A 17,206-nucleotide genomic window follows, 5' to 3' on the forward strand; every position below is an offset into this window, starting at 1 on the left:
ACATTCTGTGTTTCTGATTCAATGGCTCTTACAAATCGTAGCAAATGTGAGAGGGCAAGTCCCTAAGTTCAATTTAAGCAAAATTGATAAACCAACACATTTTACAGTGTGGCAAATGGTTTCAAATTCAATCCAGTATTTAAACCCATTGATCAGAAATTTTCCCAGTTACAGTTACACAATCCTTCTTCACTTAATCGGAACTGGGCAGAATATTTCTGTTGAGATACCGATGGTACTGGATGTTTAACCATTGACAGAAATAAAAATGCTTGCCCAATGTCGAAACCTCATCTTCAACACACAACAGAAGTAATTACAGAACATATTATCATTCCAGCAGTAAGTGTAGACATAAATCATACATGACACCTCCACAAGCACACAGCTATAATTTACAGCTCATTATAATCTCATCTAATCTGATTCTTGCTTGTATGTAGTTAGTCGGTTTGCTTTGGTTAGATGACTAGAGTGTGACACAGAAAATAGGTAAAAGAATTAGCACTTTTCTGGTGCAGGTGGTAGTGTCCCTACATCTGAGCTGAAAATGTGTTGCTGGAACAGCGCAGCAGATCAGGCAGCATCCAGGGAACAGGAGAATCGACGTTTCAGGCATAAGCCCTTCTTCAGGATTCCTGAAGAAGGGCTTATGCCCGAAATGTCGATTCTCCTGTTCGCTGGATGCTGCCTGACCTGCTGCGCTGTTCCAGCAACATATTTTCAGCTCTGATCTCCAGCATCTGCAGACCTCACTTTCTCCCTACATCTGAGCTAGGGGACCAAGGTTCAAGTCTAACCTGCTCTGGAAGTGAGTAATAACACTGAACTGTTTGATTACAAACACCATAACTCAGAGTGTTGATTCGATTACTGTACTGCCTTTGTGGAGGCCTTCCTCATCACCTTATCTCACAGTTGTGGACTGGTTACCCTCACTCTGCATGTAACCAATTCTCTCCCTCCCTAAAGGAAAGAGATACCTCTGGTCCTTTCTATATTATGGCTCCTTCTCAGCTCATATACATTTCCCATTTTATGTTTCTACCATTACTGTTTCATTAATTGTTACTAAGACGGGCAGGTGTCTTCAGCATCTCACCCAAGTAGTTGTTGTTCATCTGTAAACCTTGAAAAATTATTTTCTTTTGAAACTATAAGATTGTGAAATCATGTTTCAACAGTTTCTGAAAGAGCTTTCAGTACACAAGTGTTTAAATGTAATTTAACTTTTATAAGATTGACACAGCGCCTTTTAATTTAAAATTATATGATATGAAAATGAAAAACAAATTATTATGCCACTAATTATTGTCAATTGTTTGTTTCTGTTGTGTGAAACAGTATGTTCTATCCCGAGATGGAATCAGTGATTCTGCGCTGTTGCCTTCAGCTGTTCAGGTAATGATCAGACAGGCTCAGACTCACAGAATGAGCTGTCCCACCTCCTCAGCCTTTACAATGAAGGATGGTGATCTTCCTTGCACTGATAAACTGTTTATTACCAAATCTATTTTATTGAGCAGTGTTTATCATGTGGTGTAATCACAACCAAGGAGAGGCAGCTACTCTTCATGCCACCAGAGGGAATCACTGAGCAAAAAGCATTGGAATTAATCAGAAAACCAGTGCAGACGCGAGAGGGGTTTTAATGAAATTGGTCTGTGATTTCATTACTTTTGCCATGCATCTTTTAATTCTACATCTATCCAAACCAGTTTTTCTGATGGATAAATGGGTGGAACACAACACAGAAGCAGGAGGAAGCTATTCAGCCCTTTGTGACTCTTCTGCCATTCAATGAGATCATGGCCACTCCATTTACCTGCCTTTTGGCCCATATCCCTTAACACCTTTGCTTAGCAAAAATATATCCTTTTCAGATTTAAAATTAAAATACTGATCCAGCATCCACTGTCTTTTTGTGGAAGAGAGTTCCAAACCTCTCCCACCCTTTGCATGTGGAAGTGCTCCCTTACATCTCTCCTGAATGGTTTAGATTAGATTACTTACAGTGTGGAAACAGGCCCTTTGGCCCAACAAGTCCACACCAACCCTCCGAAGAGCAACCCACCCAGAACCATTCCCCTAACACTACAGGCAATTTAGCATGGCCAATTCACTTGACCTGCACATCTTTGGACTGTGGGAGGAAACCGGAGCACCCGGAGGAAACCCACGCAGACACGGGGAGAATATGCAAACTCTACACAGAGAGTTGCCTGAGGCAGGAATTGAACCTGGGTCTCTGGCGCTGGGAGGCAGCAGTGCTAACCACTGTGCCACTGTGGCCCTAACTCTCAGACTGTGTCCCTAGTTCTAGAATCCCAACTGGTGGAAGCAGTTTATCTTTATCTACCCTGTCTTTATCTGTTAATAGCCTGAAAACTTTGATTAGATTATCTCTTAACCTTCTAAATTCCTGAGAAAATAGGCCTCATTTGTGTGATCTCTCCTAATAACCTAACCCCAGAAGTCCAGGTAACATTCTTGTAAAGCTACATTGTACTCCCTCCAAAGCTAACCTATCCTTCCTGAGGGTTGGTGCCCAGATCTGCTCACAGTGCTCCCAGTGAGATCTAATCAGGGTTTTGTGTAACTGCAGCTTAACATCTGTATCCTTGTATTCCAGTCCTCTGCGAATAAAGGTCAGCACTTCATTAGCTTCCTTGATTATTTTCTGTATTTGTTTGTGACATTTTAAAGATCTCTGTACTTGAACCCCCAAATTTCCTTGGATACTGTTTTAAAAAATTCTCAAGGTCAGGTTCGTAGGAGAGTAGTCTGACACAGAACAAACGACCAAGAGGCGAGTCTGCTAGAATATGAGCATTTTATTCCCCGCAGCGTCGCCAAAACCAGGTCTCATCTTACAACGGGTCTGGCTTATACTCACTCTACATGTTACCGGAACTGGGAGCCGTCAGTTCTCGTAGAGCGGTTGCCAACAACCCACGCTCGGCGGTTAAACGTAACCCCGGAGCAGACTCCCGGGTCTGGCTTATACTCACTCTACATGTTACCGGAACTGGGAGCCGTCAGTTCTCGTAGAGCGGTTGCCAACAACCCACGCTCGGCGGTTAAACGTAACCCCGGAGCAGACTCCCGGGTCTGGCTTATACTCACTCTACATGTTACCGGAACTGGGAGCCGTCAGTTCTCGTAGAGCGGTTGCCAACAACCCACGCTCGGCAGTTAAACGTAACCCCGGAGCAGACTCACCGAACTGGAGACGTTTCCAGCTGATATACTCTTTTCCAGATATAAACATTCATGTGAACAGCAGAGCAAGGCTAAAAAACACATTCCATTCTGGTTACATACAGATAAGAAGATTCACACGGGACTAAGCAACACCTCCATTCCGGTTAGATTCACACATGTATTGGGACATAATTTTTAACCGTTTCACCACATTCCACTGCTTGGAATTTTACACCACATTCCACTGCTTGGCCCAATACATGTGTTACATTATGATTCACACATGTATTGGGACATAATTTTACACCACAGATACCCACTGTATTTAGCTTCATACCATCCCCTGATCTGTCTTTTCTCAGCCCAAGATGGATGACCTCACATTTGCTGACATTGAACTACATTTGCCACAGTTTTGCCCATTAACCCAGTCTTTCAATATTCCTTTGTAATTATATGCTATCATCTACAATGTTACCCAATATTGTGTCAACAGCAAATTTGGATATATGACTTTTTATGTCATCACCCATATCTTTAATAAATAATGTGAACAACTGAGGCCCCTAATACAGGTCCATGTGTGACATTACTGGTCACATGTTGCCAATTTGAGTACCTACTCATTATCCTTATTTTCTGTCACTTGCTACTCAACCATTTTTCCCAGCCATGTCAGTAATTTGCCCTCAGTTCCATGGGATTCTACCTTACTTAACAGTCTCTTATGTGGGACTTTATCAAATACCTCCTGAAAGTCCATATGACAACATCCATAGACATCCCCCTGACCATTACCTTAGTCACCTCTTCAAAACATTCCGTGAGGTTTGTCAGGCATGACCTACCTGTCCTATATCCATCTGGCTCTCCCTGTTTAACTGAAACTTTTCAAGATGTTAAGTTACTTTATCCTTGATTATAGACTCCAACTATTTGTCCCACCACAGACGTAAGGCTAACTGCGCTGGAATTCTCTGGTTTTCCTCCTTTGATTTTCTTTTTGCACTTCTCTGTGTTAAACCAGGGCAATGGGTTAGGTGTCCAAATGAATCCAAGATCACTGAGCTGGAATTGCCAGAAGTAACTGTTTTCTTCTGGACAGATGCTGCCAGACCTGCTGAGTTTCTCGAGCTTTGCCTGTTTTTTTATTTCATATTTCAGGATCTGTGGTATTTTACTTTCATATGTTTGGAAATTTGAAAGGATAAATCAGAATTCTGCAACTTCCTTGAGTGGGGCCTAAAGGGGGCTCTGCATTCTGTGGAGAAATAGAACAAAGATAAAAGAAAATTTACAGCCCAGGAATAGGCCCTTCGTCCCTCCAAGCCTGAGCCGATCCAAATGTAATGTCTAAACCTGCTGCCCAATTCCTAAGCATTTGTATCCTCTGCTCCCCACCTATGTCCAGACGCATCTTAAATGAATCTACCGTGCCTGCCTCTACCACCTCTGCTGGCAAAGTGTTCCAAACACCCACCACCCTCTGTGTGAAGTACTTACTGCGTGTATCCCCCTTAAACTTGCCACCTCTCACCTTGAAAGCATAACCTCTCGTTATTGAATCCTTCACCCTGGGAAAAAACTTGTCTCTATCCACCCTGTCTATACCCTTCCTGATTTTTTAAACCTCAATCAGGTCTCCCCTCAATCTCCTTTTTTCTAATGAAAACAAACCTAACCTACTCAACCTTTCTTCATAGCTAGCACCTTCCATACCAGGCAACATCCTCGTAAACCTTCTCTGCACCCTCTCACAAAGCATCCACATCCTTTTAGTAACGTGGCGACCAGAACTGTACACAGTATTCTAAACGCAGCCAAACCAACGTCCTGTCCAATTTTAACATGACTTGCCAGTTCTTATACTCAATACCCCGTCCAATGAAGGCAAGAATACTATATGCCTTCTTGACCACTCTATCCACCTGTGCAACCACCTTCAGGGTACAATGGACCTGCACTCCCAGATCTCTCTGCCCATCAACTTTTCCCAAGACTCTTCCGTTCATTGTATAATTCGCTCTAGAATTAGACTTGCCTAAATGCATCACCTCACATTTGTCTGGATTGAAAACCATCTGCCACTTTTCCGCCCAACTCTCCAGTCTATGTATATCCTCCTGTATTCTCTGACAGTCCCTTATGCTTTCTGCTACTCCACCAATCTTTATGTCATCTGCAAACTTGCTGATCATACCAACAGTGCCCTCTTCCAGATCATTTATGTATATTACAAACAACAGTGACCCCAACACTGACCCCTGTGGAACACCACTGGTCACCTTTCTCCATTTCGAGAAACTCCCTTCAACTACTACTCTCTGTCACCTGTTGCTCAACCAGTTCTTTATCCACCGAGCTAGAACACCCTGCACACCATGTAACTTCACTTACTCCATTAATTTACCATGGGCAACCTTATCAAACACCTTACTAAAGTCCGAAATCCGGCTTCATTAAAGGGGAAGTGAGATGTGTACATTAGGCAGTAAGTAATAGGAAGATAAGGGGAGGTCCCTTCCCAACAGCTCTGTGAGTGTACCTACAATGGTTCAGGAAGGAAACTCCTTCCCATCTTCTCCAGAACGACTGGGTGATGGACGTGTGGGAGCGCAGGCAGCAGCAACCACAACCTGGGAATGAGTTCACAAAAATAAAGTGGTAGCAGTTTTGCAAATGGAATTTTAATGAAGATTCCAATCTATTTCCAGTCAGATAAGAGGAGAGTCCAGTCGACAGGAGATACAGGAACAGGTCAAATCCTTGTCTCGCCTCCGATGGTGAAGAGGAAGGGAAGAAAGAACAACAGCCAGGAATCTATCATCTTTGCAAAGCCCGTTCGAGTGAAATCAAATCGGAATCTGATAAACAATCCACACCTCAGGGATTCTGCCAAAGGTAAGAATTCTCATTTTCAAAGCTGAAGTTTTGTTAAGCACATCTAACACTAACAGGAAATCAAAGTAACACTCTCGCCTTGATAATCTTCTCTCCAATTTTCACCTTTGCTCATAAGGGTTTGAGGTCATGCTATGATTCATGTTGTTTTTGGGATATTTTCATGTTCCTGCCGTGGATGGAATGCAGTCAAATATTATCAACAATCAGCAAATAAAGAAATGTTAATCTCCTGCTCGAGAGAATGAGAGGCTGTTAACCTTGTAAAACAATCTACTTCAGTTTTATTTCACTATCAGCATTCTACATTCAAACACATACCCGAACTCTCTCACTCCCACTCTCTTCTTTTTCCCACACACTTTCCCTCTCTCCAACACACTCTCCCTCTTTTCCTCACACATACACTCACTCTCTCACACACACACACACCACACACGCACACACACGCACACACACGCACACACACCACACACACACACACACACAAGCACACACCCACACCACGCACACACACCACACACACCATACACACCACACACGCACACACACACCCACACACACCACACACAAGCACACACACGCACACGCACACACACACACTCACATCCACCCACACCACACACACACTCACTCACACCCACACACACACTCACCCGCACACACCACACACACTCACTCACACCCACCCACACACACACTCACTCACACCCACCCACACACACACCACACGCACACCATACACATACGCACTGCACACACACACCACACACACACCACACACACACACACACCACACACACACCACACACACACCCACACACCACACACACCACAAACACACCCACATACATACCACAAACACACACCCACACACATACACCACACACCACAAACACACACCCACGCACACACCACAAACACACACACCACACACACACCTACACACACCACACACACACACACACAAGCACACACGCACGCACACACCACACACAACACACACCACAAACACACACACACCCACACACACACGACACACCATAAACACACACACCACACACACACACCACACACACCACACACCTCACACTCACACCACAAACACACACCCACACACACCACACACCACAAACACACACATACACACACCACACACACACCACACACACACACGCACGCACACACCACACACAACACACACACACACACACGACACACCACAAGCACACACACCACACGCACCACACACCTCACACCCACAACACCAAACACACACCCACACAAACACCACACACCACAAACACACACATACGACACACCACACACACAACTTACACACACCACACACACATACACACACACATACACACACCACACACACACCCGCACACACCACACATCCACACACACACACACGTACACACACCATACACACACCCACACACACATACCACAAACACACACCCACACACACACCGCACACCCACACACACGCACACGCACCACACACACCCACCCACACACACACACCACACACACACAAACCCACACACACGCGCGCCGCATACACACACACAACACACACCCACACACACAAACACACCCACCCACACACACAGCACACACACAGCACACACACACAACCCCACACAGACACACCATACACACACGCACCGCATACACACACACGCACATACACACCACACACAACACACACCACAAACACACACACACCACACACCACACACACACACCACAAACACACCACACACACCACACACCATACACACCACACACCACAAACACACACATACACACACCACACACACACCATACACACCACACACCACAAACACACCACACACACACCACACACACCACACACCACAAACACACACATACACACACTACACACACAACATACACACACCACACACACCACACACCACATACACACACCGCACACACACACACCGCACACACACGCAGACCACACACACAACATACACACACCACAAACACACACACACCACATACACACCCACACACACCACACACACCCATACCACAAACATACACCCACACACACACCACACACCCTCACACACACTCACACACAACACACACACACCCACACACACATCCACACACCCACACTGACAAAACACACACACCACACACACATCACACACCCACACACACGGACACACACCCACACACACAAAACACACTCACCACCCACATACCACACACACACACACCCCCACACACCCCCATATACACACCCACAAATACACACACACCCACACACCCCCACACACACACCCACACACACACACACCCACACACCAAGTTGTCTCACTCATTCACAGTCCCATACACACCTGCACATTCATGGAAACACATATTCACAGTCATACACATTTTCTCATTTCCACTCCCACACACACTCTCTCACTCACACATTCTCGCTCAACACACTCTCTCACACATGTCTGGCTCAAATCAAGGTCTGAAGCCCCTTCTGTGTTGGAAATAACCACTGCCCACCATTTTTTTCCAAGTTGGTTGGGTACTAGTAAATGACCAGAGCGTAAACCTGCCATTCAATTAAAGCAGTGGGCCAATAGGAGGCTCTGGAGAATAGCTGTATCTCTCTGACCAAGGAGCCGTTAGTGTCTGGTTCAACACCGTGCCCCCTCACACCATAAGGAGGATGAAGTCAAGAACTGAATCAGGAGGCAGCCGGCCTGAGTACCGGCCTATCTACCCATTGCTAGGACGCTGCCTCCAGGCAGTTACCCTTTCAAAGGCTGCTTCGGGGAGGATGAGATTAGAGTGGTGCTGGAGTAGCACAGCAGATCAGGCAGCATCCGAGGAGCAGGAAAATCGCCGAAAGGCTTTTGCCCAAACGTCAATTTTCCTGCTCCTCGGATGCTGCCTGACCTGCTGTGCTTTTCCAGCACCACTCTGATCTTGACTCTGATCTCCAACATCTGCAATACTCACTTTCGCCTGCTTTGGGGAGGTGGGGGGGGGGGGGGGGGGCACAATTGCTAGCTGGAAAATCTCAGGTATTCTCCAAAATAGATCCGTGACAAGCCGACCCAGCTATACCTGCTCGCTATCACCCAGGTGTGATTGACTCACCCCCTTCCTTGTCCTTCCTCTGGTATAACAGCCATGGGAGACAGTCTCCCAACATCATGGACTGATCTTTACAGACCCATCCGTCTCCCTGCCCTCCCATTGAGTCATAAACGGTTATGGACTCAGTGACCATTTTATGGAACACCTTCGCTGTGTCTGTAGGAACAAGCCTGACCTTCCAGTTGCTTACCATTTCAATAATTCACCATGCTCTCCCACTAACATCTCTATCCTGGGCCTGATGTAATGTTCAAATGAAGCACAACACAAGTTCAAGAAACTGTACCTCCACTGAGGCTCTTAACAGCCTTGAAGGCTCAACATTATATTGCACAAGTTCGGAGGCTGACTACTTTACATCTGGTCTCTATTTTTATTACATTCCCTCCACCGTGACCCCACCCCAACTTTGCTGTGGTTGTGCTTTGTTTACTTTGCTCTCTGTACGGAAGACCCAATGTCTCTCTTTCACACCTCGAGGTACACCCATGTTCCATCTCTTATTGTCATTCTCCACCCCTAACAACCTCTTGGTCTCATACACCGGGACCTCGATGTCATCTGTTCCCGTCACCCCTCCTCCACCTCAATCAAAAATATTTAATACAAATTCCGACTCCTTTCACTCCTGAAGAAGTCGTACCGGACTCAAAAATGTTGTTTCCACACCTGCTGAATTTCTCTGGTAACTTTTGTGTTCATCTGACTAGCCATGTGTTTGAAGACCCTTAGGTCCATCAGGAAAGCAGGTGCTACCAGCCTGCACTTCCAACAAAGCATCAGGATCATTTCCCAGAGCAATTTTAATTTACTTGAGTTCTTTCCTCCTTTCCACTTCTTGATTTTCATCTACTTCTGGGATCCATCCTATTTCCTCCAGTGAAAATTGATGCAAAATACCTGTTCAAATTCATCTGCCATCTCCTTATTTTCCATTATTAATTATCTCATACCAACAACCGCCTGATGAAGAGGTAGTGCCTGGAAAGCTAGCGCTTCCAAATAAACCTGTTGGACTATAACCTGGTGTTGGGTGGATTTTAACTTTGTACATCCCAGCCCAACACCGGCATCTCCAAATCATCACTTCCTTTAGGAACAGTTCTCATTTTTGTTAACTTATCTAAACATCGAAAGAAACTCTTTTATATATGAAAATGAAAGACTGTATGTTTAATGTAGCAATTGCTCAACTTTGAATATGATTTTAATCTGTTTTTATTAATTCCTTAGAAATACTTTTAAAAACTGATTGTTAATCAAGTTATTGATTGAGGAACATGAGAAACTCCAGAATTATTTTCTCAGTTCTTAACTGGATCAGATCTTACCTGAATCAGATAATGTTAAGTTGTTTTAAAAATCTTTTGACCATCTGCAATGTTTTGTTGGTGATGGAGGAACAGCAAAGACAAGAAGCCTTTCACACAGTATAGTGCTTTATCTCATCACAACAGCTCCAGAAACGTCACACAACAACTCGGTTGTACATTGCCTATTGGACAGAAGCAGCGGGGGATGGTGCATCCACATGTAAAAGCCTCAACAATCACTTTATTCCTAGTCGAGTCGGATTTAAGTCTATCTGGAATCTACCTCAAATGTTCCAGTCGATGTTGTTAACATAGTTTGGCACCAGTCAGTTCACCATTTCGTGAGATGATTCAGCAGGTTAGAGGTTTCAGAGGAATTGCTAATGTTGAGCTACACTCCAGCGGTTTTACTGATGAGCTAGCTAGGACAATGTTCCTTGCAATGTGCATGTTAATTGAGATACTGTCATTTTTTTATTTCATTGACTGCTGCAGTCAATTTAATCATCTTTCTATCCATCAGACAAAAGGAGTGTTTTTAAAGTCACTGAGAAACGAGCTGAGCTGCAAGGAGCTCAGGAGATTCCTGATGATGAAAATACCAAGGTGGAACTGCCAATTGATAAGGTGAGAAATTATTTTAACTGCAATGTTACTCCAGGTTAATTTTCAATTTCAGCCTCACTGTGAGCACAGTTCCTTCTCTGTGGGTTTGACAGATGGGAGTAACTTGAGGGGCAGATTTTCCTGTAACCAATGTATGTTCAAGTGGAATAAACGTGCAATGTTAGGCTGCATTTCTGCTTGCTCATAGAGACACCGGTCGGCTGACAAATGCTGAGTGTGATTTTTATTTGCAGGAGAATCAGTTCCTTTCAGTCTTCCCAACTCTATGTCATATCCTGTGGCTGTTTGATTGGGTAAAAATGCATCAAAACTCCCGCTCTGCACTGGATCTCGATTGTGAGGACCTCTGGAAATTGAGTGCAATTCCTCACATTATTGTTGTGTGCTGGAGTGGCTGTTTGAAAATCCCAATACAACCCTTTCCTCTGTGCAGCTGTCACATTCACATCCAGCTGTGCAGTCAAGAACACTCTGGAAAGCAAGTGTTCAATGTTTGATATCTTCAGATGTCACTGTTAGATGCTATATAGTAAGTGTTTTATCATAGGGCTTTCAAATATAAGTTGATTCTTATACTGACCAGCATCACTAATTTTTCTAATATCTTACAGTACTTTTCCCAATGGAGAAAGTAGCACCAGCCATTCAAAGCTGAAGGAAGTTATGCTGGAAACATTGCTATCATACACTGGGATGTAAATTCCAGTTTGCTGTTGAATTTAAAAGCAAAACTAAGTATCTGCACACTTCCCTGCACCCCTCTCCCCACCCCCACCCCCATCCTGCCCACTCAGTATCGGGTCATGTGCTTTGAAATCAAAATATAATTGTATTGGTTCTTTCAAATTCTGGACAGATGGGTGCGAATGGTTTAGTTTGATAGCTGTAACTATTAGGAATGCTTGCCTTAATTTAAAAGCTGTATTTATATACATTCAGCAGGTGATCTGTTGACACAGCCACTCATGGGAACAAAATACTTAAAGAGGTTGTAACAACATAGTTTGCCTTTGATGTGCTTCTAAATACATTTTTATTCATTTGTACAACTTAATGGACCAGTTAACACATTGTGCTTTTCTCTATAGGTATACAGTTTGCAAGGCTAAGAGGAATGTCCATCCAAGGGACTTTGATGGTTGGGATGTTCCCTAGTTTGTATCAATATAAAATAGCCCCTAAGCTTGTATCAATATAAAATAGCCCCTAAGCCTCAGTGAAAGGAGTTACATTCAAAAAGGAAAAGCTAAATTTGAATTTGAATTAACAAACTAAAATTGGATTCGCTGGGAACTTATCTCCATAAATTTCCTGTTACTGATGATATGCCATATATTCAAGAAATAGTCACTTTGTGGGTGGCACGGTAGCACAGTGGTTAGCACTGCTGCCTCACAGCGCCGGAGACCCGGGTTCAATTCCCGCCTCAGGCGACTGACTGTGTGGAGTTTGCACGTTCTCCCCATGTCTGCGTGGGTTTCCTCCGGGTGCTCCGGTTTCCTCCCACAGTCCAAAGATAAATTGGCCATGCTAAATTGCCCATAGTGTTAGGTAAGTGGTAAATGTAGGGGTATGGGTGGGTTGCGTTTCCACACAGTAATGTAATCTAATCTAATCTAAAGAGTATAAAGTGAAATTTAATCCAGGGTCTAGATTAGAGTGGTGCTGGAAAAGCACAGCAGGTCAGGCAGCATCTGACGAGCAGGAAAATCGATGTTTCGGGCAAAAGCCCTTCATCAGGAAATCCTGTGAAATTTAATCCAGCCTATCATCCTACGAAGTGGGGATACAGGCCCTCAAATTATACAGGAAACCACAAATCAATCTGGCAACAGCAAGAAAGCCTCCCACATTTATATCTGAGGCAATAAATTCAGGCCAGCATTCCTAATAGACACAGCTAGCTACCAAAGTATTACATCTACCTGCCCAGAAATTTGAAGGAATCAATTGAACTACATTTCGCTCTCAAAGCAGATCACTTGACATTGACTGGAAGGGTGCAGGTGCTTAAAGCTTTTTTGTCCATTAGCAGGAGAATTTAAATCCTGGCCCAAAATATGATAGGAATATTGCTCAGTTGCCTTTTTCCAGTTTTGAAAATATTGTGGCACTTCTTCCATTGGGAGAAGAACTGTAATTTACATGAATAAATCCATGAAGCCAGACAGTCTAAGGATCAACTTACCATCTCAGAGCAAGACATCAATTAGCAAACCACTGAACAGCAGCTCCGGCTGAATACAAGGAAAGTTTGCAGTGACTCACTGATTAATTGGGAGTCACATGGCTTTCTGCAACTCCTAATGGCTGTTCAGCAAAGCTTGCCTGGTGGTCTGCCTGGGGTCTGTAAGGAGATGTGGCCGGATTGGAAGTGGATGTTTGCGGGGAGCACATTCACATGCACTCAATACATGATCGAGGGACACCGTATCCAGTGTGGCTGAATATCATTTCCTGCCTTGCCTGTTGATTGGGGAAGATTGGCACCTCCAGGTAATGCCACTGGACCAGTCATCCAGGCTAATATTCTAGGGCCATGATTTCAAATCCCACCATGACCCTGACATCTCACAGAACAAAGATGTGCAGGAAGGGGTGGATTGGCCATGGGAAATGCAGGGTTACAGGGGTGGGTCTGGGTGGGATGCTCTTCAGAGGGTCAGTGTGGACTCAGTGGGCCAAATGGCCTGCTTTCACACAGTAGGGGTTCTGTGATATTATGATTCTCTGATGACATCCAATGAGATTTAAACTGAGTGAATTAAAAATACTGAAATCAAAAGCTTACCCTCAGAAATGGTGATTGTGAAATTACCATTGATTTACTGTCATAAAATCATTCCTTTGAATCATTTCATTTTAGTGAAGGAACTTTGCCATCTTTACCTGCTCTGGCCTCTATGTGACTTCAGACCCAAAGGACTGTGGATGACACATCACTGCCTTCTGAAAGTGTCTAGAGAGCCACAAGGTTCAAGGGCAATTAGGGACGAATACCAAATGCTAGCCTTGCTGATGATACTCACCTCAAAACCACAACCACTGTGCCCCTCACTCTGTGGTGACCCCCTCCCTGTGGCTCCTATGCTGCCAGCCTAACCTGTGCCCAGGAAGTCCCTGGTGAAGTCTCCATGCTGGGGTGGGGTACTGCCTTCAATGGAGTCTAGCAGAATGTAAATCTCATCAAGCATTTCCCAGGGAAGCAGCATGGGTCAGCATGCTCTTCCAGCTGATGGGCAACTCCCTTATTGTCCACATTAAATCCTGGCCACAATGCACGCTGGACTCTCAGGTTAATAGAACATAGAACAATACAATGCAGAACAGGCCCTTCGGCCCTCGATGTTGCGCCGACCTGTGAACTATTCTCAGCTCATCCCCCTACACTATCCCATCATCATCAATGTGCTTATCCAAGGATTGTTTAAATCTCCCTAATGTGGCTGAGTTGACTACATTGGCAGGTAGGGCAATCCACACCCTTACCACTCTCTGAGTAAAGAACCTGCCTCTGACATCTGTCTTAAATCTATCACCCCTCAATTTGTAGTTATGCCCCCTTGTACACGCTGATGTCATCATCCTAGGAAAAAGACCTTAACTGTCTACCCTATCTAATCCTCTGATCATCTTGTATGTCTCTATCAAATCCCCCCTTTGCCTTCTTCTTTCCAATGAGAACAGACCCAGGTCTCTCAGCCTTTCCTCATAAAACCTTCCCTCTAGACCAGGCAACATCCTGGTAAATCTCCTCTGCACCTTTTCCAATGCTTCCACATCTTTCCTGAAATATGGGGACCAGAACTGTACGCAATATTCCAAGTGTGGCCGCACCAGCATTTTGTATAGTTGTATAACGGGATGACCTCAGAGAAGAGAACGAAACAGCAAGAAGAAGCTTTTTTACTTCAACAATGGATTCTCTGTGAATCTCAGTCTGACTCTGTGCCTACAAGCCCACACTGCTTCACCTTCCCACTGCGTTGCTTCCAGACATCCTACATATTAATACTTCAATTTATTTTCGTAACTGAGTCTAAATTAAATTGACAGAAAACAATTTACAACCAAAGCATTATCAAAACAAAACACCTGCAAGTTCTACCAACATGTCACTCTGCCCGGAGGCTCTGGATATTAGGTGCATTTAGAAATTCATGTTTGTAACCAAAGTAATTGAAGGAAATTATGTCTGACTTCAGATTATTCCTGAATGTGTGATTTTATTTAATTTTGTGAGGAGATGAATGCTCCGAATGTAAAGGTTATAGGAATAAAGTGGATTATATTCAGAAGATCACTTTGATATTTTGCAGAGAGTAGCTGAAACTGTGGAAGATGAAGTGATTCCTGAAGAGGAGACAATATCATGTTGAAGAGGTAACAGCATCAACTACAGATTGTTACACACTTTAGACATTGCATTGTGTGATAACCCTTCACCTCTTCGAAAAGCAGTAACGAAAGCTCCACAACATACTCCTGCTATGTCATGTTTATGACCATAAACACTGTCCAGACTGAGCAGCAAGACTCCAGGCTGTATTTATGGGGATTGTGCTGAGTGAATTCATCTCAGCTGAGTCAACAATCAGGATTCCACAATTCGCCCCAGGAAGAGAAAGTTCACTGCTCCAAGTTGCTAATCAAGAGTCAATGTGGGAAGGCTGAGTGTGTCAACTGAACGCGAGATTCCAGAGCAGGACTGGGAACAGGATCAGACCCAACTGTAACGCAAGTGGTTAAATATTCACTAGCAAAGCTTAAATGTGGAGAATGAATATTTGGACAATGTGGTGGAATTAAGTTATCAATCATAACAGTCTAATCCTTTGAGTTAATGCCTTTGCAGAAAATAACAGATAATTGAGAGAAAGTAAATTTGAGTTTCCAAATTAATAAACAACATTATTATTTCAGTGAATCCCTTTCACTCTCCCTATCTCACTGTTAACAATAGATTCAACTTGATGACTGTGTCAGCTCACAATAAACATTTCAGCCTTCAAATGAAAACTATTTTCTTGCCCTTTATTCTCACAAACTTTTTCCAAGCCTCAGCTCTGAAGTTGACTGAACCCAGCTGCTTTGACTGAACTGGACTCTCTGAGACAAAGTCAGTCTTCAGCATTAGCGGGGGAGGGAGAGTGGGGAGGGGGAGACTGTGACAGTAACACAGCACCAACCGCCACATCCCCAGCCTGTGTGTCACTCCAATATCTGCCTGAAATGATTTGTAGAAATAAACCAAGTATCTGCATAAAATCACAAAGAATGACACAAGGGCGTGTGCAGTCGACGTCATAACTATAATTTCACTTTCCCGGTGAGCAGCTGTCTGGCCTGTTCATTGCTGCACGTTATTCCACTCCCTTCAGCTCACAGTATCTCAGTCTGCACTGTCCTCACTACAACTGGGTTCAACTCTCGAGGAGCAGGAAAATCGACTTTTCAGGCAAAATCCCTTTCCTGATGAAGGGCTTTTGCCTGAAACATTGATTTTCCTGCTCCTCGGATGCTGCCTGACCTGCTGTGCTTTTCCAGCACCACTCTAATCTTGACTCTAATCTCCAGCATCTGCAGTACCCACTTCTGCTCTGTGTTCAACTCTCTGCCATCCTATAACCCCATACACTGCTATTCCTTCTTGATGTACACATCCTCAAAGAGCTTCATCTATGGACACCTGAATTGGTGTTATAGTGGACAGTGAAGAAAGCTATCTCACCTTGATCAGTTTGGCCAATGAGCCGAGGAGTGGCAGATAAAGTGTAATTTAGATAAATTTGAGGTGCTGCATTTTGGTGAAGCAAATGGGGCATTGCAGTGGCTCAGTGGTTAGCACTGCTGCCTCACAGCGCCAGTGACCTGGGTTAAGTTCCACCCTCAGGCGACTGTGTGTGTGGAGTTTGCACATTCTCCCCGTGTCTGCGTGGGTTTTCTCTGGGTTCTCCGGTTTCCTCCCACAATCCAAAGACATGCAGGTTAGGTGAATTGGCCATGCT

General features: G+C 44.3%; 1 protein-coding gene across 3 annotated transcripts in view; it reads left to right on the forward strand.

Moving 5' to 3' along the window:
- The window catches only part of dcdc2b (doublecortin domain containing 2B), an 85,305-nt gene that overhangs the window by 62,754 nt on the left and 5,345 nt on the right, over positions 1 to 17,206 (forward strand). For 2 of the 3 annotated variants that reach the window (XM_087976994.1, XM_087976996.1), the window contains 4 exons: positions 1,345 to 1,401; positions 5,919 to 6,105; positions 11,095 to 11,198; positions 15,518 to 16,205. In XM_087976994.1, the coding sequence (XP_087833120.1) occupies positions 1,345 to 1,401; positions 5,919 to 6,105; positions 11,095 to 11,198; positions 15,518 to 15,577 (408 nt within the window). In that variant the 3' untranslated portion in view covers positions 15,578 to 16,205. Of the gene's footprint in view, positions 1 to 1,344; positions 1,402 to 5,918; positions 6,106 to 11,094; positions 11,199 to 15,517; positions 16,206 to 17,206 lie in introns of those variants that run through there. The other variant, XM_087976995.1, reaches the window with a different exon arrangement.

The sequence above is a fragment of the Chiloscyllium plagiosum genome, unplaced genomic scaffold (genome assembly GCF_037043375.1).
Source record: "Chiloscyllium plagiosum isolate Xiang-an unplaced genomic scaffold, Cpla_swu_hap1 HiC_scaffold_30, whole genome shotgun sequence".
NCBI lineage: Eukaryota > Metazoa > Chordata > Chondrichthyes > Orectolobiformes > Hemiscylliidae > Chiloscyllium > Chiloscyllium plagiosum.